General features: G+C 35.3%; 1 protein-coding gene across 2 annotated transcripts in view; it reads left to right on the top strand.

The window, feature by feature from the left end:
* The window catches only part of DHX15 (DEAH-box helicase 15), a 56,093-nt gene that overhangs the window by 14,303 nt on the left and 13,884 nt on the right, over positions 1-27,906 (top strand). For both annotated transcript variants that reach the window (XM_036255549.1, XM_036255540.1), the window contains exons 4-8: positions 12,916-13,075; positions 14,851-15,069; positions 19,960-20,127; positions 26,607-26,693; positions 27,716-27,865. In XM_036255549.1, the coding sequence (XP_036111442.1) occupies positions 12,916-13,075; positions 14,851-15,069; positions 19,960-20,127; positions 26,607-26,693; positions 27,716-27,865 (784 nt within the window). The remainder of the gene's footprint in view (positions 1-12,915; positions 13,076-14,850; positions 15,070-19,959; positions 20,128-26,606; positions 26,694-27,715; positions 27,866-27,906) is intronic.

Below are 27,906 nucleotides of genomic sequence, written 5' to 3'. Positions count from 1 at the left end.
AACCATTATCTTTTTTTTTTTTTTTTTTTTTTTTTTTTTTTACTCATTGTTGATGATAATCAAATACTGTTTAAATAAATTTGTTTGAGAGTACTTTAGCTAAATTAGTTTAAGTCATCTCTATACAGATTAAGGGTCCAGAGATGATTTCTTCAGTGTTTGGGACACTATACATGAGTTTTAGGTTCTAGGTCTAATATCATGTCATTTTCAGAGGATTGGGACTAGGATAAATTAGTGCACACTTTGTTAGACTAGCCTTAAATAGCTACCCCGTCCCCATAAACACATTAACTTGCAAAATCACCACTGCTAAATGGTTTTTACATATGCCTGTCTGCTCCCCTCTTTTTTTCCTGAACTGTTCCTTTGCCATCTTGGAAATTACGGGATAAAACAAAACAAAACCAATGATGTAGCTAAAGAAGAGCAAGACCTCTCAGTGAAAGATAGCTGCCAAATTTGTGACTAGTCAGAGAAAAATACCTTAATTTATTTTAGTGTATTTATGTTAAAGGACAAAGAGGTTGATATACTTTTGCAGTGGATTAAAAAAAATTTATATTTTATCCTCACCCGAGGACATTTTTCGATATTTTGTTCAGATAGAGTGGGAGGGAGAGAGAGAGAGAAAAAAAAACATCAACGTGAAAGGGACACATCGAGTGGTTGCCACCCACACAACCCAACCAGGTCCGAGGACAAACTGCAACCTTACCGGGAACCGAACCCGGGTCTCTCTGGACCACAGGCCAACGCTCTAACCGCTGAGCAAAACTAGCTAGGGCAAAATTTTTGTTTTTCTTTATTGATACTAGAGAGAGGGAGAGGAAGAGAGAGACAGAGACATCGATGAGAGAGAACATTGATTGGCCACCTACTGCATATCCCCACTGGGGATCGGGCCTACAACCTGGGCATGTGCCCTGACCGGGAATCGAACTGGTGACCTTTTGGTGCATGGGTCGACCCTCAACCACTGAGCCACACCGGCTGGGCTGCAGTGGATTTTAAGAAGCATTTGTAGTTGGAGTTGTAAAGGTTTTTAAGAAATTCATTTTTTTTTTTTTTTTTGAAGGAGCTGATAATTCTTTAGGGAATAAAACAGTTTGAGCCCTGGCCGGTTTGGCTCAGCGGTTAAAGCGTCGGCCTGCGGTTCGGAGAGACCCGGGTTCGGTTCCTGCTAAGGGCACGTACCTCGGTTGCAGTTTGTCCCCGGCCCTGGTTGGTTGTGTGGGTGGCAACCACTCGATGTGTCCCTTTCACATAGATGTTTCTCTCTCTCTCTCTCTCTGTCTCTCTGTTCCTCTCTCTCCCTCCCACTCTACCTGAACAAAAAATGGAAAAATGTCCTCCGATGAGGATAAAAAAAAACAAACAATTTGATAGTCTTGAACCTTCTGGAAAACATCACAGTATTTGAAGTTATTAATTTCACTGTTATTTTAGGCGATGGTGCTTCTTTTTAGTTTTGTTTTTTTCCCTCGTACTTGCAAAATTACTGACAATATTTTGATATTGAGGGAACCCAGTAATTTGCTCAAGTAGTGCTTAGTTATTTAGTCAATTAATACTGAGTTCCTCCTGTATGTCAGGCAGTACTGGGTATAGTAGTCCAAACTAAATCTCCATAAAGCAAATAAAAAGGAAGTATAAAATTTCAAATTGTGATCAGGCTTCTGAAAGAGAACAGTGGGGTTTATATGAAAGCATGATTTGAGAACTCAGTTAGGTTGGAGAAGAGGAAAATTTAAATCAAGGCCTGAATTGAAAGGAGTGGTTTGCTAGAGTAGTAGGGGTTGTTTTACAGAGTACAGAGCTTTCTAGGTAGACAGAACAGCATTTTTTTTTTTCTGCAGGGAAAAATAATCTATTTATTTGAGACGGCAATGTCTGTATATTTAAAGTATCCAACTGATTTGTTAGGTCGGCACTCCACATGAGATCACTTTTGAGATATTATAGGCTGCTTTGTGGACAGTATGGGTGATTACAGTTTGGTTTCTCTCTCTTGCCTAATTGGACTGTAAACTCTTTGGGAACAGATTGTGTCTATGTTTGTGTACTTTGTACACGGAACCCTTTAAGAAATCCGAGGAGATTGGAAGGGATAACTGAAATTTGCCAGTACAATATAGACTGGGAGAATTTTTAGCATAATCATAAAAAGGGGGTAGGTTTTTCATAAGACATTTTCCCTGATTTGTTAAAATTTCTCTTGGTGGAGAGAATATAGTGACAGGGTGATTTGGTGTATATAATTTGCCTTTTATTGTGAATTTTTTGCTTTTGGATATCAGATTCATTTCAATTTTGGAATCTGTCACAAGGTTAAGGACCCGAACTGGGGCAATGTTAATGAAGCAAAATGTGTTGTAGCTCTCTCTTGGAGGGCATAGATGTTTTTATATATAGCTTTAGGACAAGCTTCTAGATGATCAGGAAACGTTAAAGACAAGACATGACTGAAATCTATAATTAAGTAACAGAAATGAATAGTTTGGGTTTCAAGGTGTGATGAGTCTCTTATAAAGCTTAAAGGGAAAGAAGTTTTGAACAAGTCAACCAAAGAAATGCTACTCAACACAATATGAACTTGAAACTTGTAGAATTTTTCAATTTCCAAAAGCCAATCTAGGCAAGAAGATGAACAGAATTTTAAAATATTTAACAAATGTAAGAGCCCAGGACAACACTGCTACAATAAGGAGCTGGCTGGTACAGAACCTTTAAGGTTGACGGGGGTGGGGGGGTAGGGATTTACCAGGTATTGCCATAGCAGATTGCCACAGCGTATTCTTTGGGGCCCCTGGAGACAACAGTTTGAAGCACCAACTGCATTAAGGCCTACATAGAGATTACAGAATGGTTTCCAACACAGCAGTCTCATTTTAAAATAGATGACTTGAGAAGAAAATAGAAAGGAAATAGATCCTCGTACACAGACTTTAGAATCACAGTGCCTGGTTGCATGCCATTTCTGTCACTTATTAGCTGTGATCGTGGCTACATTAATGAACTTCCCTGTGCTTAGTCCTTTTTCAGAAGATGGAGCTAATAATAACTATCTGATAGGGTTGTTCTGAGATTGAATATGTTAATATGTGTATATATCAGAGTAATTCCTGTTACCCAGAAAGTGCTAAGTCAACATTGCTACTCTTGCTACTGCTGATGGTGGTGGTAGATTTCCAGTGTGAGAACTTCCTGGATCTTATTACCAGTTAACTCAGTTATCTCAGTTAATTAGAAAGGGGCTTATTAAACCAATTTGATGAAGTTCCGTCTTACACAACAACTGAATTACAATTTGGGTTTTTGTTTTTTGTTACTGATTTTAGAGGGAGAGGAAAAGAGAGGGAGAGGGAGAGATAGAAACATTGATGAGAGAGAACATTGATTGGCCGCCTCCTGCATGCCCCTTCATTGGAGGATCAGGCCCACAACCTGGGCATGTGCTGTGACTGGGAATCAAACTGGCGACCTCTTGCTGCATGGGTTGACACTCAACTACTGAACCACAGCAGCCGGGCTGGGGGTTTTAACTTGAATTAAACTTTGACATTACTTGTCACTGTGAAATGAATGAATGAATCCAAATATTCTTTCAAGGCTGGAGGTAAGATGTAGAAATAAGCCTGGTACTTTGGAAATTATTATTTTATTTTAGTTTTTAATCCTTACCCGAGGATATTTTTACATTTATCTTCAGACAGAGTGGGAGGGAGGGAGAGAGAGAGAGAGAGAAACATTGATGTGAAAGAGACACATCAACTGGTTGCCACCCACACAACCCCAACCGGGGCTGGGGATGAACCAAAACCGAGGTGCATGCCCTTGGCTGGAATCAAACCTGGAACTTTTTGGTCCGCTGGCGGACGTTCCAACTGTTGAGCCAAACGAACCAGGGCTGGAGATTATTAATTATACAAACATGAATTTATTGAACATCTGTCATGGTAGGTTTTGTTCTAACTCAAGTATAGTACTGAAGTTAGATGTAGGCAGTTTTACTGGATAATTTATAGAAAGCTAACTTGATTTCCTAAAGGTTGGCATACATTATTACATTTGATTCTGTGCTTATACTTAAGCCGGACAAGGTACTAGTTATAGAAGACCCTTTGTTTATATTGCCAATGTCTTTAATATGTAAAACAGAACCTACACATTGATCTGAGCTTTCTGTAAATTCTCTTGTGAGGATGGTAAAGCATTTTCTTCATAAACAGTAAAAAATTGGAGAGTGTATTTTGAAAAAACAATTTTCTTGTTCTAACTCAAACATACTGAATGTTTGTTTAAAGAAATAAAGCTGTGTGCTTTGGCTGCTGATGTTAAAAGCATTGTAGCTAAGAATTGTGAGGAGGTACATATTGCAAATGGAGTTTGATACTTTTTCTTTTTGTCCATTTTTTTTGTATTAGAAATGCATTAAAACGTTGCAGATTTCACTTTATTCAAAATACTGTTGGTGCCTTACCATTGTGACTACATCTGCTAGTTCTCATTATAATCATATCATGCTATATATAGAGAATACTATTGTGATTATAGTAAGGTTAATGTTGCCTCATACTGTGTAATGTTTTGCTAGGAGTATATCAAATTGAACGTAAGCTCATGTAAATCTTAGTTTATTCCTTTATCAATGAAAATAACATTACGTATATAAAGGAACTGTTGCTAGTGTCTCTGGCTCTTTTGACTTGGCTGGTGAGGTAAGCTATGAAGCAATTAAAAAGGTATTTTGAGTGTCACATGTATTGGAGGAGGTATTTTGTCTGAGCTGAGAAGGATGGAGAGACAGATAGGAAGATTAGGTTTTAAATAGAGTAGAAGTTCCCATGTTGCCTTGGTTTACAGCATGCTTAGTGTCAGTAATTTTTTTTGTGTGGTTCCCTAGGTCTAAAGAAATAACTCAGAATTCCATTTATTTAGTAGTTCAGTCTCCCAACAACTTATTTATAACAACTTAATAGCCCTTGAAACAAATAACCACACATAAATTGAAAGGAAAAACCCAATGTTTTAATTTCCTTCTTAACCACCATTGTTTACTAATGTGATGTCTGTGTCAATTGGACACTGCCACCTTTATTTATTTTCTTTACTGATCTTTGTCTTACACAGTTGACTCTTAACGAACACAGGGGTTAGGGTAACTGATTCGTCATGCCCACCCATGTCAAAAACTTCAGTTGTCCCTAGGTATCCACGGAGGATTGGTTCTAGGAACACAACAACTAACACCATCCCTCCCACCCCAAAAGATATAGCAACATTTGCAGATGTTCAAGTCCCCTATATAAAAAGACAAATCACTGTATTTTATCGGTCTTCTGCATTCATGGACACCTAGCCTCAGATGGAAAATAGCACAGATATTTATTGAAAAAAAAAATCTGTGAATAAGTGGACTTGTGAAGTTCTAAACTGCGTATGTCGTTCAGGGGTCACCTGTACTTGCTTTTTGATCATGGCAACTATCAAAAGTCCAACTTTTCAGAGATGATGACATCATGAAAAGGAATGCAGTGTGATGTACAGTTGAAAATTGATTTGAACCTACCTAAAGCTAGTTCTTTGGTATCACATATTAAGTATGAAGAACAGCATATAAATTGTTTTATATCTTTAAGGGCAGAACGTAATTATTCTCACTTCAGTAACCTGTTGTACCCAAGAAAATAGCTTATTCTTCTCTTGATTGTGCATGTATATACAATTAAGCACTACTAAACAACAGGGATGTATTCCAACAAATGTGTCATTAGATGATTTTGTTGAGCAAACATCATAGCATGCACTTAAACAAACCTAGATGTTTATCGCCTACAAACCTAGGTTATATGACATGCCACTTGTATGTGTGTGGTCTGTTGTTAACATTGTTCAGCAGAGCATGACTACATGGATGTTAAGGTTATGCAGTAATCTAAACTCAGGTTGTGTTAGGGGATTATATATAAAATGTCCTTGAAGACACCTTAATATTTGAACTACAAAGTGCTTTTTTTTTTTTAATCTGCTGTGTTCACATGGATCAGTTTTGTGAAAATTGTCTTAACTTTATAGAACTGTATAATTGAGAAATTTAGTGCTAGCCATTTTGAATCCAAAAATAGCTAGATAACTTCATTTCAAGTTGACATGTGTACTTATAATAGATTAGATCAAACTTTTTTGTACCTGTGGTGTATGAAAGTAACATTGGAAGAAATTGTTTTCATGAAGGAAGGTAATTTGATGACTTTTACCTGTAGTTATTGAATAAGTATAGTGGCATTCACTGTGAGCATGTTTAAATTTTTCTTTTTTAGGTAATCAACCATTTTATTGTGTTGACATTGTGAAGGATGGTTAGGGTGTTTAGTCTCACCATATTAAGTAATGAAGAGAGAGCTATGTTTTAAAAATCATTGTGCTATACATAGTCTATCTTCTAAAATAGTTCTTGATAAGTGAAAGCTGTTTTAGCTTTGTTCTGTTTCTTACTGTTGTCATTCAAAAAGTATTTTACTGATAAGAGCTATAAACAAAAATATGTTACATGGTAGGGAAAATAAAGGTAATTATTTCTTTAATCTATTGTAACTTTGAAGAAATTACTACATACAAACCCGTTTGTGTAGACATTTTAATGTGGGTGGCTTTTCTTTAATACAGGCACTCGTGATTTGACTGGATTGCAGTGGGTTAAACTAAAAACAGTAGTAAATAGGAAATTTATAGAAACCTGAAGTATTTTTACTTTTTATAAATCTATTGATTTAGGACCAACATCATTTCCCTGAATGTGGGACCTTTGTTTGGTGTTCCATTATTCAGTAAAATGTCTAGTTCTTAAGGTGGAGTTTAAACTTAAAACACTTGCAAAATACACAGGCGTTGCTTTTCTGGAATTCAAAAAGACAATTCTTTTGGCAAATCTGGGATTCCAGACCCCCTTCACTCTTTTATAGTTACCCTCACGCATTTGCTAGTTTTTATGTGTGTGAGAGACTCATCGTTTTCAAGCTTCTCTGAAGAATACATTTGGATACATATGTGCAACTCTGGTTTTTGTGCTAATATAGTTAATCCAACAGGTAGGGACAAAAAACTGACTATAATATTGCAGTATGTTTATAGAAGGTAAGGTTATCTCATTTTATAGTTAGGTGAACATTAGTTGAAAATGTTGTGTAGAATCCTACTGTATTGAATACTTTCCAAGTGCCAGGCGGTTGGCATAGTAGGTGCTTTAATACATTGTTTTGTTTAAACACTGGCCACCATATTCTTATTTTACAGTGGAGCATTACAGAAGTTTAACTTTTCAAGGTCAGACACCATTAAGAAAGCAGGAACTTGAACCTATGCTTGTCTTGCAACAAGGACATCTTCCTAACCACTGTCAGTGTTATGTGCTATTCCTTCCCATCATTATTCCTCCTGTTCCATATAAATCTCTATGTGTAGGTATTTGTAAATCTTTTCTAGGTAATAGGGAAAGCAGTAAATCTAATTGCTCAGATTAAGCAGTGCCATTGATTTATAATAGATACTTTTTGAAGCATCTACTAAGAATTTCTTTGAGTCATGCTTAGGCAAGTTTTGGATAATTTAGAAACCGGTTTGATTTACCTGCATATTTAGTTATCCCAGGATAACACCTATGCTTTGAAAGGTGATCATATCTTAACAGTACTGGAATAGCACTTCATAACTATAGTTTTCAGAACAAATTAACTTCAGCGTTTATAGCAGGGCTGTTGTTTCAAGACATACGGCTGCTGTGGCCTTTGTGGCTCAGTTGGTTGAGCGTCCTTCCTTTTGTGCACCAGAAGGTTGTCAGTTTGATTCCTGGTCAGGGCACATGCCCTCGTTGAGGGGTCCATTCCTCGTAGGGAGATGTGCAAAATGGCAAATAATTGATGTTTTGCTCACATTTATGTTTGTCTCCCTCTCTCTCTAAAAATCAATAATCTTAAAAAAAGACAAATGGCTACTGGTTTTACATTGAATTTTGGGTGTTCTAGAACAGTAAATAAAAAAGTTGCCTCATTTTTTTTATTTATTTTTTTGTAAAGCCTTGTCAGGGGATATTTTTTCATTGATTTTTTTTTTTTTTCTTTTTTAGAGAGAGTGGGAGGGAGGGAGGATGGGGGAGAGAGAGAAACATCAGTGTGTGAGACACATCAGTTAGTTGCCTCCTGCACATGCCCTTAGGTGGGGGGCATCAGACCTGCAATTCAGGTAGCTGCTTTTGACTCTTTGGTTCTTGGGCCAGCGCCCTAACCATTGAGCAAAACCTGCCAGGGCTTGCCTCATTCTTTTTAATGGGTGCATAGTTTAATTAATTCTATTGATGTACACACAAATTTGCAGGTTTTGTTATTAAAAATTGCTGTTGCCCTTAGTATCCTCTTACAACCTTGTACATACATTTTTTTTTTCTCACATGCACAGGTGTATAACTGAAATGAGTTTCCTACAAATGAAATTGGTTGAGCCAAAGGGTATGTTTGAATTTTATTAACTGTTGCCAGATTGCTCTCCATAGAGATTTTATCTACTCTGACCAGTAAGGAATGAGCAAATGGACGGCTGGTTTTTTTTTACCCTTGCCAACACTATGCTGTGGAACTTCTTTTATCTCTGTCAGTATAGTAGGTGAAAAATGGAATCTCATTATGGTTTTAATTTGCATTTCTTTTGTATGAAATTGAGCATCTTTACATGTGTTCATGAGCCCTTTGTATTTCTTTTTGGAATCTGAGACTTTCTTTCCAGAAATATTGCTGCCTGGTTGACAGTCATTTGTAAGGTACTGTTTAAAATGCATCCCAGTAACAGAGAAGGTAAATTTGAAAAAATATGTGGTATTATAGGTTTGATGAAATTTGCTGTCTGTTCATATTCTTTGCCTGTCTTTCTATGATTGGTTGGCCTTTTTCTTAATGATTTGTAGGAGTTTTTAACAAAAATAGCATTCTGGATATAAAATGCAGATTTTGTCCAGTTACTATTTCTCTGCTTTGTGTTTAATATAGGGATGGGCAAAAATAGGTTTACAGTTGTAAGTACGCAAAACAGTTAATTCTTGTATAATTATTTGTTTATTAATTACTGTATTACTCATTATTATTATTATTTTTTTTTTCTTTTTTTTTATTGAATAATTTTTGTTACAAATGATTCTCCTTTTTTCCCCCAGTGGTTCCCCCCTCCCCCTTCCCTCCCCGCCCCTTCCCCCGATTGTTGTCCATGTCCACTGTTCATGCCTATTATATGCATATAAATTCTGTTGTTCATCCCTCTCTCAGCTCCCCACTCCTTAGGGGATTGTCCTCAAACTGTTATGTTCATTATATTCCAGAAATCAGTGAGATCATATGAAATTTGTCTTTCTCTGCTTGGCTTGTTTCACTCAGGATGATACTTTCCAGGTCCCTCCATGTAGTCTCAAAGGACAAGAGATTACTCATTATTATTAATCTACTTTTGCCCACCTCTGTTCTAAATGCCATACAGAAACCTTGAGTTTTATACAAGTATTTAATTAACAACTTATTTTTTAACACTAGATTGTTCAATATACCCTGCCTAAGAAGATTTAAAAAATTTTTTTTACCTCTGTATTCTAGTATTTTGTTTTTGTTTTAAACATCTTTCATCAATCAGGCATTTGCGGGGGTGGTTGAGGTTCAAGATAGGATTTAGGAAGGCTCTCTCCTTCCCTACACCAAATAACATAGCACTAAATTATTAGATGTTGCTTCCCCACATTGCTTTTTCATCACTCAGAATTTGAACATTAGTCAATACTATTTTCTAAAGTTATGAATAATATTTTAAGTTTTTTATGGGATTCATTTTGGAAAACATTTTTCACCTTTCTGTGGTTCTTTGTTTATGATTTTTTTAGGAACCAGGCAGCTTGAGATGTTTCAAAAAATTGTGTGTGTGTGTGAACTCAAAACTATAAACAAATAACAATGTAGCACATAATGTTTTACAGTGCTTTGTTTATATCACAGTTGGTGATATTGACTGGGGTCAGGGTTGGCTGTTGGCTTGTAGTTGTACTATGCCATCTTTGTGTGCCCATTGCAAAAATACTTAAATTGATATTACTCAGCACACTGGGTTTCTTCTGGTTTATTTTATTTTTATTCATTAAACAGTTGTGGTTAGAAATCTGAACTCTGTAACTTACTCCAAGGATTTTTTGTTGTTGCTGTTTTAGGCATCTACTTTGCTTAATCTACCTCTTTTACTTGTTTAACTCTATTAGACTAATGCTTCTCACACTTTAGCAACCATCAGAATCAAATGAAAGCTAGTTAGAATACAGATTGCTATGCCTCACCCTCAAAATTTCTGATTAAGTAGGTCTGGGATGAGGCCCAAGGTTTGTATTTCTAACCAGTTCCCAGGTGATGCAGATGACTTTTTAAGAGAATCTTTGTTCCAAAACAGTTAGAAAAACACTTTGGACAATAGGGTACCCAGTGAAATGTAGACTTTGGCTGTCCTATGCAGTTTTTGTTTACCACTTCATTATTGAAACTTCAAAGATATATAATCACAATTATATACACACATTTATCTGAGACTTTGGAGAAAGTGTTAGTGTAGTAAGGGACCAAGGTTGGAATTGGTACACTGATACCTAGTCTTGGTAAGCTATTTAACTGGTTTTGAGACCCTGGAAAAGTTAACTGCTAATAATTCGTTTTCTTCACTGTAAAAGCAATTAATTTAGTTGTATCTTAAAGAGACCTTCCAACTATAAAAATGTTCTTTTCCCCTAATTCTCTATTGTACAAATGGCAGTCTTCTCGTATTAACTGGTGATATAGGATACAACTATATCATCTCATGCAATTAGATCTGGGTGATGATCAAATTAATAATAAGGAACATCCAGGAGTCTGTCTCTGGGACCTAGAGAAGTAAGAGGGTTCGGGCTTTTGCATAGCTGTTAATAAAAGAAGGTAAATGATTCCATTAATGTAATTTACAATATTTATAGTCTGCCATTTGTAACATTTTCTCTCTTAGAAAAATGTAAAAAAATGAGCATTAGAGTCAGCTCATCTTTGGAATGCCTCTGTATTGTGGTTGTCTGAAATTTGATGAATGTGAGGTTAAATGATCAAAGTAAAGAGAGCGGCTTTTTAAAAATGAGTTTTAAGAAGTGTTTAAGTTAAAGCCTGGTACTTTATCAATTGTGGCTTTCTCACATTTTTAATATGTGATGTTCATATGCATTTTACAATCTATGAGGGTCTTACAAACTATTGGCAATTTGGTGGTTGCCTGTGAGTTCTTGAACTTGGTCTAGTTGTACATATTGTCACTTTAAATAATGTACATTTTTGAAACTACATGTTGAGTAACTTGCCAATTAAAATGCCTTGAAAAATATTGCACTAGGACACCACATTGAAATGAATGGGCTTGGAAACCGAGCAGCAGGTTATACATTTGATAGTATTTAAGCAAATATTTGTTACTGGAAGAGTGACCAATTCTTTTTTTCCATGCAATGGTACAGACAAGAGCTTTGTTTAATCTAAGGAAGTTACCCACAAGTAGATGAACCTATTATGTTTTGCTATTGAAATTATGTGCAAAAAGATTGCCTAACAAACATCTGAAGCAGAAGAAATTACCAGTGTCCTCAAACCAGATCAAAGACATTTCAAAGCGACTAGAGGCTATAATGTAGCTGATTCATGCACTGTGCTACACTATTGTTAAGTCATTGAGTCATAGTTGAATTGACACTTTTTCTTTCATGGTCTTAATGTAAAGTAATCTTGCAGATAATGCTGTGTCTATTCCAGAAATGTGTTCAGTTGAAATAAAGAGGAGTCATTTCTCTTATACATTGCCAATTTGCTGAACTTATTGTGCCAACAGATAACATAAGCTAAAAGTATCAAGTTGGTCCGTGAAAGATTAGGTTAGACTGATTTGTGAAAAATAGAGCCAAAATAGTGAAGTCATAAATGATGACTTCAGATTTAGTACTGCTTTTAAATCTGTAAATAAAATCTTGGATTTGTATTTAAGGGAATGAGCTGTGACTTCAGCATTTGCTGGCCGGCTTTGTTTTGTCCAGGCGCCAAACTAAAGATAGTTATTTTGTATTAGTGACAGTAATAGCCAGAGTAGAATGGACAGAAGATGGCTGACCCATACAACCATTCTGCAAACCATTCTTCAACTAGTGCCTGGATTTCATATTAGCTGACTTCCCTTGAGCCATCCCTAAGCCTGGTTTCCCTCTCTTGGGTTCATTGATCTAGCTGGTGTCTTATGGCTCTTCTCTTCCATATATATTTGTTGGCATTTCTTTGTTACTAACGCTCCTCATTCCATTAATGTATTCCTTTTTGTGCTTCTTTATGATTATCTCATTGAATTGGGTGGGGCAGGGTCATGTACTCTCTTCCTTTTGATCCAGGAGCCAGTTGTAGCACAAGTAAAGAATTATGAAGGCTCCAAAGAACTGCACTTTTGCTTGTAGTAACATTTTAGTGATGTGGTATTATAAAGCAACTTAACTTAAAATGGTTTCTTAATTTTGTTTGCCTCGTTGAATAGTTGTATACTTCGAATTTTGCCTTGGCATTTGTGTAAAACCATTTGATCATTATATTTTTTAATTAGGCTTGTTTTCACAATGCATTTCAGTATTGCAGTCATACTTGACTAGGTTTGATAATATATAGCTTGTTTGATTTATACTTCAAATTTTTTTTCTGAAAGCTTAGTTTTGCAAATGATTATGAAACAACACATTTGTTCTAAGCTAAGGTCTTATCTGATGTTTTTGCATTTCAATTTTATGCCACGAAGTTTAGTTTTAAAAATTCCCTAAATGAAACTTGACCGATATGTTCTTTGTGAATGTAGATACATGACTGATGGGATGTTACTTCGTGAAGCTATGAATGACCCCCTCCTGGAGCGTTATGGTGTAATAATTCTCGATGAAGCTCATGAAAGGACATTGGCTACAGATATTCTCATGGGTGTTCTGAAGGAAGTTGTAAGACAGAGATCAGATTTAAAGGTGAAGTAATTTCTTTACTTATTCATAAAACCTATGTATGTATAAAAAACAAAACATATGCTGATCACTAATTAACTATAAGAGAAGCAACCAGTAAGTACCTACATTGGTGTTTTTCTTTCTAATCTACTTTGTTCTGTCTTCATATTAGATTTTAACTGCACTTCTACTTTTGAGTAATATATTTTTAAGCCAAATCTTTTCCATTTCTAACCCACTCAGTTTTTTGGAATGATCTAATAGCATGATAGTTTTATTACCTTTCTGCTCACCCTACCCTTTGTTAACTATAGGGGTCTCCTCTAAAATTCAAATCTTTGTCCTTGTCTCAACGTAGTGCTGGCTAGTGGGTATAGCTATACCTAGAAGAACTCACTTTTTTTTTTCTTTTATTGATTTTTAGAGAGGAAGGGAGAGGGAGACAGAGATGGAAACATCAATGAGAGAGAACATTTACTGGGTGCCTCTTGCACGCCCCTCACTGGGGATCGGGCCCACAACCTGGGCATGTGCCCTGACCGGGAATCAAACTGGCAACCTCTTGGTAATGGGTCGACGCTCAACACTAGCCACACCGGCTGGGCAACAACTCACTTCTTAGAAATTTATTTGCTTATCTTAGTGTTGTTGTTGTTTTTATTTGTTTTTTGGTTGGTTGTTTCTGTCTTTTATACCAATTGTACTCTGGCCAATGTTGCTGTGTCAGTAAGGTCTTAAAACTGACTAAATGTTCTGACTTTTTTTAATGTCTGCATATGTTTTTCTTATAAAAACTAAACTATGCTACCACCTCTCCCAGTCCTCACCCAAGGATATTTTTCCATTTAATTTCAGATAGAGTGGGATGGAGGGAGGGAGGGAGGGAGGGAGAGAGAGAGAAGAAAACATCAGTGTGAGAGAGATACATCAATTGGTTGCCTCCCGCCAGACCCCAACCAGGGCCAGGGACGAACCACAACCAAGCTACGTGCCCCTGGCCGGAATTGAACCTGTGGCTCTTTGGTCCATGGGCTGATGGCTCATAACTGTTGAGCCACAATGGCTAGGGCCTAAATTATGCTTTTTAAGAATGTATTTGAAGAGTCTGTCTAAAGAAGTCATGTTTATCACCCTGGCTGGTTTGGCTCAGAGGTTAGAGTGTTGGCCTGCAGACCACAGGGTCTCAGGGTTCAATTCCCGGTTAAGGGCATATACCTGGGTCATAGATTCAATCCCTGGCCCGGTGCGGGAGGCAACCAATCAATGTGAAAGACACATCAATCTCCACCCTCCCCCCACCTTCTCCCATCTCTCTCCTTAACTCTCCCTCCCTCCCTCCCTTCCACTCTATCTAAAAATCAATGGAAAAATATCTTCAGGTGAGGAGTCACACAAAAAATAAATAAATAAAAGAAGTCATGCTTATTAAAGGTAATTTTATTTTCCCCCATATGCAAGTTTTTGTGCTCTGTTTTAGTAATTGGAGCTGTAATCATACTACATATTAATGATGCCTTTTATCAATCTTTTTTACATATTATTTAATTTTATAAACTGGTTTTTAAGATATATATAGTCTATTGGGTGTCAAGTTTATTTCTAATTTTATTAAATGAAAATAACTTACTATAGCTCAATCTTTTCATTATTTAATCACAATGTATTGGTATGAGGATTTGTAGACTTTTGTAACTGATGTAGTATTAGAACAGGAAACATTACTTGTTTTTTCTTTAAGACCACTTAAGAATCCTGAAAGACAACTTGAGATACTTTATTGTTTTTGTTTTTACCAGGTTATAGTTATGAGTGCTACTCTAGATGCAGGAAAATTCCAGATTTATTTTGATAACTGTCCTCTCTTAACTATTCCTGGACGTACACATCCTGTTGAGATCTTTTATACTCCTGAACCAGAGAGAGATTACCTTGAAGCAGCAATTCGAACGGTGATCCAAATTCACATGTGTGAAGAAGAGGAGGGAGATCTTCTACTTTTCTTAACTGGTCAAGAGGTATCGTCATTATTTGCTTCATTATTTAGCTTTTGGTGTATTATTTCTATATGCACCAGCTTTTAAGTTAAGAACTTGACATATATTAACCATTTTCAAAATCTCAAAATTTCAACATTGAAAATTTTTCTTCAACATGGTTATATTTATACATCACCTGATATAAACCTTTTTATCCATGCACTTTAAGCTTTTTATACTATTAGTGTTTGTGTTCTAGTTAATTATCCTAAGAATGTTAAATAACTTTAGAATTTCAAGATTTAGCAATTTAGCCTCGATTTTGGAGGGACTTAGGTGGTCAGTAATGTGTGGTAATTTTGTAATTTTGCTGAGGTATGAATTTGAATCACAGCTGATGTGAAATCAGGTTATGATAGTTATTTAAGCTTATGAGTGAACTCTGATAACTCAGATGCCCTTCCACCATCAGCAAATATTTTTGCCTTCTTCACATGCTCACTGAGGATTGGAAGGAATCACTGAAATTCTTATTTAGAATTTGCCTCATTTTAATATACAAATTTTAGCCCAGGTTTGTGTGGCTCAGTTGGTTGGTTAGTCTCCCATACACAGAAACTTGGATGGGTTTGATTCTTGGTCAGGGCACATTCTAGGGTCGTAGGCTCGATCACCGGGAGGGAATGTGCAGGAGGCAGGCCACGGATGTTTCTTTCCCTCTCTTTTCCTCCCTCTCTCTAAAAATCAATTTTTAAAAATTAAAAAAAAAAAAGATATACTTTATTCTCAGGTGCAGCAAACTGGTTTTTCCAAACTCATTTCTAAGAAGATGTTTATAAGTGTGCTGTGAAATTCTTAAGTGCCTACATGAGTTCAGGAAATGCTGTCTGGATAAAATGGTTTTTATAAAGCTTTTAAGAAAGGTATCTCTTAGAGTTTGTCATTTGCTCTAATAGGCGTTGTGAATTTCTAGAATGTGTGCCTCAAACCAATGTACACACAGATCACTTAGAATACTTGCAGATTCTGATTTAAAGGTCAGGTGGGGCCTGAGATTCCGTATTCCTAACAAGCTTCCAAGTAATGCTGTAGTTCTCAAGGGATAAGTAGCAAGGTTCAAGAGTGAGCAGTGCTGTCTCATTAGAACTTTTTTCATTGTTGCAAATATTCTCATCTGTGCTCTTCAATATGGTAGCCACCAACAACATGGCTTTTGAGTATTTGAAATGTGGCTAGTGAGAGGAGGGGACTAAATTGTAATTTTACAGAATTTTAGTTTTTCAATTTAAATAGCTACATGTGCTGCCCCTTTCTTTTGTTTGTTTTTGTATGGCCACTAGTTAAGACTTGCTTATACATTTTTAAAGGCTATAAATTAAGTCAAAGAAGATGCAACGTGGATACTATATGGATGCAAAGCCTAAAATAGTTTGACCCTTTACAGTGAAAGATCTGACTCCTTCTCCAGAACATTTTTGCTCAAGTGTGGCCAGTGGATTGCCTGCTTAGGGGAGGAGAGTTTGCTAAAACAAACAGGCACGTGCTGAAACAGGTGAAATTTGAGGGTGAAATATAGGAATCCACAGATTCCTCAGGCCTTTTCTATATTTCCTTAGGTTTAAAGTTCTCTGCTCTAGAGGAATGTTTTAGTGGCCGTGGTATATTACCTAAATTGTCCTAGCTATTTTTCTCAGAGGTCTGCTATATTATCACCTGTCTCCACTAGAATATGAACTCTTATTTGCGTTCGGTTTCTACAGGAATGCTTGGTATATAACATTTGAGTAAATTTTTTTGTCCATTTCTTCAGTATTGTTTGTCTGATTTATCATTTGTGCCCCATTGTGGCAATAGTTTCTTTTCTGTAAAGTATTTCAATCTCAACACTATTTATGTTGTAGGCCAATTAATTCTTTGTTGTAGGGTGTTTATGAGTATCTCTGGCCTCTATGCATTAAATGCAGTAATACTCTCTCCCCTGGTGTCACAACCAAAAATGTCTATAGACATTGTGAAGTCTCCCTGGAGGGGTTCAAAATCATTCTCAGGAAAGAATGAATCATACTTGTTCTTTTGGGAAATAAGATGTGTTGCAAATTCGGTTTTACAGGTGAACCTCTGTTGGTACTAGTCTTCCTTTTTATGAAATTTGAATGAAAGAAATTTTGTACTTTGTATAAGCAAGACTACCAAAAGCCTTTTTGATGACATGTAAACCATATTTATCTTGTAATGCCATGTTAAAGTATTCATTTTGTTTTTTGTGTGTCTAGTCTTTATAGTTTCTCACTTCCTCCAAAATACATAGCACATTTTCTTATTATTTAAAATAGTTACTATGTTCAGATAACTAAGCATATTAACTATCAGAAATACCTCATGTCCTCATGGTGAGGACCTGAAAGACTTGTATGAGTTGATATTTTGTGCAATTGATATTTTGGCAACTTTCCTAAAGCTTGGGAAGGGAAGGGAATAAACCCCATGGGTTTCAAATGTGTTCTAGAGGAGGAGTATAATATGTCTTTCAATAAAGTGTCATGGTAATTGTGAACTAGGTTTATATGTACCCTTTAGGTGACTAGTCTTGAATTTGAAGAACTTTAGGGAGAAAGGAGCAGAGAACCTAATGTACTTTGTTTCATTGATTGTATATAGTAGCATAGATTTAAAGATGTGTAAAATAATTACTATTCCTCATGAACTTGGCCCTTTGTTATTTTTCTTAGTTAAATGGTAGATTCTGAGAACTCATTATTCATACATTTCAATAGCATACATAATATGTATCTTGTGAAATTTAAAAATGATTTTTAAGACTATATTATATTACCATTTTTGACTACTTAAGTAATAGTGCCTCTGTAGTCATCTTACTTAATTTGGGAGAGGACAGTTTTAATTGGTGAGAGGATGGGAAAGATTGTTTTGTTTTTATACTAATGTTTAAAACTGGACTTTATAAAGTCTTCAGGAAAGCTACAATACTTAGATTAAAATGCAGTTGAAATACTAATTGTTCATAAGTGCATACTTGAAGATGTTGAAACTCTTCATTCTTTAAGCAATATTGTTTTATCTTTAACTTTGCTGAGTAGAATGTCTTTTCCATGAGATGAGTTCAGAGTTTAAAAATTAGTGGCATCCAAATTAATTTACTAACATATATGATACTTTTGGAAATGAAAGACTTTCTCAAATCGGATAGTTCTGTCTGAAATCTGAGTATTGCTCATGACTTGAGCAGATGGTTGCTCTATGCCAGTGAGTTTTGTTGTCTTCTGAACAGTGTCAGGAGTTAGGAAAGTTGTGGTCTTCTGAACAGTGTTAGGAAAGTTGTGTAAACTTGAGGGGAAATTTTTGCTGCAGTTTTAAAACTTGGTCTTTAGAATCTTATTTATATAAAAACATAAGTGGTATTTAGAGATGTCTTCATATCCCATGAAGTAGTGATTTCATTTTAGTTCTCTCTATGCTTAGCAGGTTAGATAGTCTAGTCCCAAGTAAAGTTGGAATTATCTTGTTAAAATTCTGGAATCTGCAAATGTACAATTTGGGGCACTTAACTTTGTAATACTGTATATGAAATCTGGGTGTTTGGTGACCCTAACCATTTATTTGCTGGCCAGCTATATGATTAAATTAGTAAAATTGAGAATATTCTGAATATTGGTGGCCATTTTCTTTTTTTTCATTCTAGAAAAACTAGTTTTGCATTTATATTCCAACTTTTTGATTTGGAAGATATCTAATTTTGTATTTGCATACCAGCAGGGGGCATTCTAATCTAGACTCAGCATTTGAAAGCAATATTTTTTCAAAAATATGTTTTATTTGTTGTATTTTTTCTTTCAGTGAATAATGTTCTTTTAGAAACTTTATCTCAAAGGGAACTGTTCATGTGGAATTCTTAATAGTAATTTTCTGTGTCACAATTTTCAAGACCATACCTGTTAAAGAAAACCATGTTTTAAATAGATGACCAAAAAACTTTTTTGTTTTAAGTATCCCAAAACTTTGCATGCTGTAACACACACACAAAAAGTTGCACTGTGACTTAAAATGATTTCAAGGAAAATTCTAGTTTGAAAAAATAAAATATGGAATAAGTTTATCTGATAGCTTTTTTCTTTCGTAAAGAAATCATTCTTTTGAATAAAAGGTAACTTTGATAAGGCTAGCTTATGATTGGGTCCTTCACTGGACAGGTTGCCAAATCATTTGTTTAACATACTTCTGAGTTTAACTGAATCAGTGCTTCAGTGAATTTTAAAATACATCTCCCTCCAGATTTTTCAGTTTCCTTGCCAACTGCTAGAGCCTCCGTTTACCTCTGTGTCTTTCACACTCTCAGTATTCATTGTGCATCCTCTCTTTAAACCAGGATTTGAATGCAAGTGTATTGAAATAGTTTTCTGTGGCAGGGAAATTTTTGAAGGTGCTCTGAAGATATTTGGGTTAGCCTAGTTAGTTCTTAAATATGTTGATACTGTAAAGGTGTTTGTTCTCATTAGGAACAGTGAAACAAATCTTCCATATAATTGCATTAGTGATAACAGGACATTAAAGCCCAATTGGCTTCTTTAAAAATCAAGCACATCAATTTCTTCTAGATTGTGAAAATTAAAAAGCTTATGACTGTGGCTAAATATTCATAGGTGAGAAATTCAATTTTAGTACAGTTTGTTGGGAATTAATTAGGACATCCAACTCTAAGAAAAGGGGTGTGGAATGTCAATAAGGTAGTTATGTGTTTGGCTACAGAGATCAAAGTTTTAAAAATTATTTTGGAAATTCCAATGAAATTTGCTGAATTAGTTTTGATTACTAAATTTAAAATATGCCACATAGAACCAGGATTATGATAAATACTTAAAATGTTTCAGTGTGTATTTGTTTTGTTTTCAGACTCAAACTTTTATTTTGTAGGAAATCGATGAAGCCTGCAAGAGAATAAAACGTGAGGTTGATGATTTGGGCCCTGAAGTTGGTGACATTAAAATCATTCCATTGTACTCCACACTCCCACCTCAGCAGCAGCAACGTATTTTTGAACCTCCTCCTCCAAAAAAACAGAATGGAGCAATTGGAAGAAAGGTAGCAAAGAAATGTTCTCTGTAAACATTTAATGTGTATGTGAGAAATGTCTTTGAGATATCAAGCTATATTGAATTACAAAGGACTAAGTTATGGGTGATTGTGGACTAGTATATACACTACAAAATAATCTATAGTTAAAAAGTAAATAGAAAAAATGTAGTTAGGTAGAGTTTTGTGTATCTTTTGACTTAAGAGATACAAGCAGATACTGCTTTCCACCCCCTAGCTAGAAGTCCCCTTTTAACAAATGAAAGGTTGGTACCCTGGCCTGTTTGGCTTAGTGGTTAGACTCTAATGGTTAGAGCATTGGCCTGCGGCCCGGGTTCGATTCCGGTCAAGGTCTCTCTCACATAGATCTCTCTCTGTCTCCCTTCCTCCCTCTCTCCTACTCTATCTGAAGATAAATGGAAAAAAAATATCCCTGGGTGAGGATTAACAAAAAAACGAAAACAAATGGACGGTTGGCTAGGGGGAGTTAAGAAAAGAGGAATATGGTCAGAGTGCTTTCTTTCTCCCCATTATATCAGGTGGCAAAAACTAAGCACTTGAGCCCTGGCTGGTTTGGCTCAGCGGTTGGAGCGTTGGCCTGTAGACCAGAGAGTCCCGGGTTCGGTTCCCGCTAGGGGCACGTACCAAAAAGAAACAAAACTAAGCATTTGAAGGTCTAGTCTAACCAGATATCATGTCCACATGTGTGAATTGAACAGTAGCATAAATTACACTGCATAAATATGTGGGTTTCTTGAGGGCAGGAGCCGTGGATCTTTTTGGTATGGATGTGTGTCTGGCCCAGGAAGGGAGTGAGGTTTTCCAACCCTGTTTCTGGGTGCTTTGTTGGGTATGGGAAAGGGAACTGAATTCTAGTTTGAAACAGTGTAGCCATGATTTTATATTTTACTAGATGGAGGTTCTAATAGATTCTTTGAAGGTAAGATTGTGTTGTTTGAAAAGGGTTGAAAACTATTAGAAGGGTGAAGTTGATTGGACTTTTTAAAACCCAGCCATTGATTAAGCTACATGATAGCTGCATTTGAATTTTAGTAAGATCCTTAATCTGGTTTTAAAGTTTCACTTTTTAAAGTGGTCATCATTACCTTTGTCTCTATGATAGACGATTGTCAAAGGATTAAGCTTGGTGTATACCGTTACTAACATATCAAGAACAAACTACGTTCTGATAGTATCTGCTATAAGTTTCTTTAGTTTATATGTGTAGAAAGAAGTCTTCAAATATTACCCATTTATGTTGTACTTTTCAAATTAGGAATCTGTTGCTTTTCTTATTTCTGTGTTTAGGACTAAAAGACCCACAGCATTGTTTGCTACATTTTTTCAATCTTTATGCTAACATTTTCTATGATTATTGAAGAATTACAAATTAATAAAGATACTGAACGATATAGTTCAATGACCCAAAAACACTTTTCACTTGAAAGAATTTACTGAATGGATTGGCAACACCAGCGTAGTGTAATATGAATTAACAAGAAATTGATAGGGAGAATAAACCAGTTTTTTGAGTTTTTCATAGATCAGCAAGGGTAGTGAATGACTTTAAAAATGGTCTGATCCTAGCTTCATTATGTTGAACTTTCCAATTTCATAGTGTTTCTAGAACATGCTGAAATATTTTTCTTTTGTTACTTTATGTGCATTCTGAATTTGGGGGGGAAACTTGAAGTTTTAAGGGACACATTTAATATACAGTTTTCAAGTTGATTTGTTGACTGAAAATTACTAATTCCCTGTGAAGTTTTTAGCTTGATTTTATGTGTAAACTAGCTATTTAAACATTTCTATAGGAAAGTGGAGTTAATGTATCCTCCATGCAGAGGATTTCTTTTTCGTGAAATCAGCTGCATTTCTTATATTTGCACTTGTTTTAATTTTACAGTGGTGTTTTTATTTATTGTTGCATAAAATTGGCATACAGCAAGATTTACTGTTTGTCTTTTTGTGTACTTCTCTTTATTCCATTTTGAGAAGTATGGGTTTATACTTAATCTCATTTTATTTACATGTTAGCCTTTCTTTGCTCTATTAATTTAGATGCCAGTTCAGTACATAGTACATTTTGTAGAATTTACAACTTAAACCCACAGAAGTAGAACTAGTTCTTTTTAAAAATAGAAATAAAAAAAATTACTTTTTGTGCTCTAGTAAATCCCAAGAATATTGAGGAATATTTTTCACTGAAAAGAGAGATTCTTCAGCAGCTGGTTGTAATATAGTTATGGGGGGGGGTAGGGGGTGGGCATTAGAATCCCCAAGGCTTGGGTTTACCTTGGCTTTTAGTTCAGAATCAAAGCTAAGGGTCACGATGTCACTTCATCATTCATTCAGCTAAAGCTACAAGACCTTTTGCTGGGAAATTGTGTTACCTCTTGGCAAGAGTCAGCTTCATCTTAGAGGTTAAGAAGAGCACTCAATAGCCTTCCTGGATGATGCAGAGAGAGGAAGGACTTCCTTGGCAATTGATAAACATCATTCTTATTTGGAGGAAATGTTTAAGGGAAAATTAAAAATTTTTATAGAAGAGTGGTTCACAGAGGAAGATTACTTGTCAAGTCATATTTTTGCTGTTGCGTAGGGAAGCTGTCTGGAAGGAGGTGGGAGGAGTGCCAGTTTTCAGCCAGCACTGCACCGACTGTCAGGCGAGATGAGCATGTACATGACCATGAGACCCAGGGCCTGATTGGCCCAGATAGAAGAAAGGATTGGTGGAATTACGGGGAAGGAGAGAAGAGTATAAGGGAAAGTGGGTAGTTACCAGAACAGGAAAAACTTTTGCTATTTTTCTATTCTCTAACAAATGCCCCAACTTTGATAATATCCTGTCTACCTTATAAAACAAAGGACTAGAGAACAACCTTGATTCTCTGTCATGAATTTATTAAACATCACTGTGCCAGTTACTGGAATGGAGCGTTCATTCAAGAGTAAACTGTCACTGATTGATATTCACAATTTTAAGATTACATAGGAACATTTAGAGATTTACATTCTTCTTTTAGTTGTGTAAAACAAAATATAGTTGGATTTATTTTTGTTATTGAATTGCTTATGTAGTTTGGTCTAATACAAGGATAATAGCTAGCATAGAGTAGTATATAATGAGTACTGAAAGGTTTGAAACAAAACTGATATTTAATACAGTTTTTAAAATTTCACCAAATGTAATTCTGTATCACTTTATATTTGTGAGTAGCTTTGTAAGGCCATATCTTGTTATTCCTCATTATATTCATTTATGTAAAATAGAGTTTTAGTCTGATAAAACTAACAAAAAAGCTTTTTAGTATTAAAAGTTTTAAATGTTACTTATATTAAAGATAAAGTTCTATGGCCATCTGGGGACTTGACTAGCATTTCTTTTACAAATAAATAGTTACTTAGTTTATGTTGAGGTCTGACATGATGGCACTAATGGTGAACTATTTCAAGTTTTTAATGATTAAGAAAGGTTGATAATTCAAAATACGTATTTATTTATCTGGTGGTTAGGTATTTTTAACCTGTTTTGATAATGCTTGATGTTTATTCAAGCATTTGACTTTAAGCTACAGTAACTTTTGTATATGCATTAAAATTTATTCATCAATAAATCACTTCTAAGTATCTTTTGACTAAGAATTATCATTGTTGTAGTATAGATTTGATGTTATTAAAATTTAGCAGCTATTTAATTTTACTTAGTTTTCATTAATTTTGTCCATACAAATAGCTGATTTTTCTGTAGCTTATTTTAGTTTACAAATTAATAATAAATGTGGTTCAGAGCATATATTGCTCAATGAAAAAGATAATTTATTACATGAATTTTCCTCTTTATTGTCCCCAAAACTACTACCTCTTGTTTCAGAACCCTGCCCTTTTTCTTGAGGTGATAAACACTTTAGTAATTGTTAAATCAGTATGATGCTATTTCTTACTCAAAGAAATTTTTTGTTACCTTAGAGCTTTTTAACCAATTTTCTTCTAGTCTGGGGAAAGCAGCCTCCAAAGCACCTTTCTCCAAGGACTTTTTTAACACTTGTATTTTAGAGTTTGACTTTGAGGAAGACTGTCAGTGACATGGGACTTACCAAGTTGACTTTAACTCCTGATGCTTTATTTTTAATCCTCACCCGAGGACATTTTTCCATTTTTTTGTTCAGAGAGAGAGAAACATCGACATGTAAGGGACACATTGAGTGGCTGCCACCCACACGACCAACCGGGGCCGGGGACAAACTGCACCTAGCGGGAACCGAACCCAGGTCTCTTTGGACTGCAGGCCAATGCTCTAACTGCTGAGCAAAACCGGCCAGGGCTAACTCCTGATTCTTAAACACATCTGGAATCACAGGTTTACACCTCATAACTATTTTATAAACACACAAAGAAAACATGCGCATCAAAATTATTTTGTAGAGAGAAATTAACTTTTTAAATAAAGAGTTGATCACAACAGAAAATTCTTATCATACTCACTGTATTCAATTCTAGAAGAAATACATGTAATATATTTTTTAAAAGTGATTTAACCATAAGCATGTAGCAGGTTTTGTTTAGTTTATAATTCTATATTTATTATATAATATTTTTTTAGAACCTCGTTTTAGCTAGAATAATAAGCAAAAGTTATAAAAGAATTGAAGCTAGTGGTGTTAAAACCTTCCCACTACTATTTACTACTTAGGTTTGATCCCTGGTTCTGCCACCTATCCCTAAATTCATAGTTGCTGCTTCTACAACACACTGACTTTCTAGAAGAATGTTAAACTCAGGTTATAATTATTCAAGTTCATCTGTCAACTTTATATATGTTGTCTGTGTTTGCTTCAGTTCTAGTTATTAAACATGCATGTCATCTAAATGCCCTGGCCTGTGTGGCTCAGTTGGTTGGAGCAGCATCCTGTGCTCCAAAAGGTGGTGGGTTTGATTCCCGGTCCGGGCTAGTGCAGGAGGCAACCGATCCAGGTTTCTCTTGAAAATCAATTTTTTGTTTTTACTCTTTGCCCAAAGATACTTTTCCATTTATCTTCAGTAGAGAGGGAGGGAGGGAGGGAGGGAGGGAGGGAGGGAGGAAGAGAGAGAGAGAAACATCAGTGTGAGAGAAACACATCGATTGGTTGTCTCCCGCATGACCCCAACTGAGGCCAGGGATGAACCAGGACTCTGGTTTATGTGCTGATGCTCTAACTGTTGAGCCAAACTGGCCAGGGCGAAAATCAATTTTTTAAAAAATTAAGTGTCTTGAAAAATGTGCTTTCATAAGATTGACCCACCTTTGGTTTTTTTTATCCATATTGTAATTAACAATTGTTTCGACTGACCAATGCAAAAAGGAAGCATTTTGGTTTTAGACACGTAAATGATTCCAAAATAACACTCTGTTAGTGATTCTCCAGTAAGTTATTAATCTACGAGATTTCCTGGCAGTATGAATCCCTTTGTTTCTTATCTATGTGGCTATGGGCATTCTTGTCTCTTATGTGCTTGTTTAAGTTGAGCCTATTACTACCTGTGTTCTTCCTTCTAAATGCCATTTTGTCAGTAAGCTTTCTTTGTCTTAGCTGTGGAAGTAACTCTTTTAAGTCTCACAGAACGTCTTTGGTGTCATTAAATTGTCTATCCATGTCTAATCTTCCTTTACCAACTGTAAAAGCTGTAAGAACAGGCTCTGTATCTGATTTATCTTCTTTGTCAACTGATTGTATATACAGGCATCTACCATCTAGTGACGGTAATCTGTTCCTGAAAATCAGGTGCTGTGGATAAAAATATTTATGAGGATCCCATTTTTCCCATTGTTTAAAAAAGGAAAAGTTACATAACATGTTACTCTCAAGTTTCTGACCAATTTCCCAAAACCGATCTAAAATATACTAAAAGATATTTTATAAAGCAAGCTATATTGGTATGTAAATGCTTTAATAAAAAGTTCAACTGATTCTTAATTGCTTTATAGGCAGTGATATAATACATGTCATCCTTCTTGAGATTGTATACTTTCCAAAACATCTGTATTTGATTCTCATGATCTGCCTGTTCTTTGATTCTAATCAGAGATTTTTCCCCTATGTGCCATTTTGTTTAAAATGTTGAGTTGAATTCTGGTGATAGAAAATTTTCCTTTGTAAATATTGCTTGAAAATATTGAAAGATGTACATGTGTGGATTTGGATATTAAGCAAGGGGTGTTCTATCAAGGTGTTCTATCTGCAAAGTAAGCTTATTTTGCTTTATTGATATTTTTCTTTTTATGCTTTATTTCTGTTTTTGTTGAAAAAGAAAGTTGCATGATGGCGGGGGGCATAAATGAAATTTTGAATTCTTAAATATTAGTCTTTTTATAGCATTGGTCATTGAAGATCAAGTCTTATTTCAAGTTTATTTACTGAAATTTGACATTAGTAAAAGTTAATGGCTAATCTTACTGTCATTTGAAGTTTACTTGTAATATATTTTATTTACTTTTTATTTCTAAACAGGTAGTTGTGTCAACTAACATTGCAGAGACATCTTTGACAATAGATGGTGTGGTATTTGTGATTGATCCTGGATTTGCAAAACAAAAGGTACATATTTTAGTACAATAGTGGTATACTTTCTCAATTAGTATTAGCTTAACAGTAGTTACTGCCTACTCATTTATTGGCTGAAATGTACTTTTTAGAATTATTTTTGGTTATCATTTTTAGATGATATAAACCCTTTGTGTTCTATCTAGCTGGCTCTCACAAATTAAGCCCATGTTTAATGTTTAATCTTAGGGGAGGTTTTTTTTTTTTTTTTTTTAAAGGGGTTTATTTCTTTTTAAGGTTGCATTTTCTTTGTTTCTGTAATAATGGTGAGTTTTTTGGTTTGTATGTTTATTTAAGGAATACGGGGGTAGTAAGATTATAGGATTATCTCTGCAGATCAGTTACTTATTAACTAAATTAGAGTTTCTTTATGTGACACACATAGTATTTTAAAAAAGGTATTTAGTTAACCTGTAGTTTAACAGTACTAAATCAAGAATTTTTGCCAAATGAAGTAACTACTCAATAAATACTGTATGTTTTATTGTTCAAAGAGCTTTGATTACATTTTATAGGTATGATTGAGAGAATTTGTTGTACATAGTATTCATGTTTTTGATGGAAAACTTTACCTTTAAACTGAAAGTATATAACTGACTGACTTCTTCTGGACCAAGTTTAAAATATTTTTCTTGATGGCCCACTTTGAACATCAGGTGTTGGAATTGACAGGTTCTTTTCAGGCAAAAGCCTTCAGCACTATCCACTATATAAAAGCAAGGTAAAACTGGTAGAACTGAGATTATTTTAAATTGGAAAGACTAAAGGTGATTTGTGTGTTAGATGAGAGCTTTTCCATGTTAGCGTGAGTCTTTCAGAATGATGGAATCCAAATATCTGAAAAAAAGTTAGGTATAGTATGAGGGATTCTGTTTCTCAGGTAGAATGATTTGTGGTCAGTCATCAATACTATGTGTATTTTTTAATTAGCTTTGGGCTTTGGGTACTTCTGGTAGATCACAGTTTTGTGTTTAATTGAAGAAAGAATCATTCTGTTGTTATTTCCATTGTACTAGGTGTATAATCCTCGAATCAGAGTTGAGTCCCTTTTGGTGACAGCTATTAGTAAAGCTTCAGCCCAACAAAGGGCTGGCCGAGCTGGACGTACCAGACCTGGGAAATGCTTCAGACTTTATACAGAGAAAGCTTATAAAACAGAAATGCAGGTAAGAAGTTTACCGTATCCTTCCCATGTATTTGGAAGGTT

The sequence above is a fragment of the Molossus molossus genome, unplaced genomic scaffold, assembly GCF_014108415.1.
Source record: "Molossus molossus isolate mMolMol1 unplaced genomic scaffold, mMolMol1.p scaffold_m16_p_1, whole genome shotgun sequence".
Taxonomy (NCBI): domain Eukaryota; kingdom Metazoa; phylum Chordata; class Mammalia; order Chiroptera; family Molossidae; genus Molossus; species Molossus molossus.
Note: the sequence above shows the minus strand (reverse complement) of the source record. Positions and strands in the feature narration are given on the sequence as shown.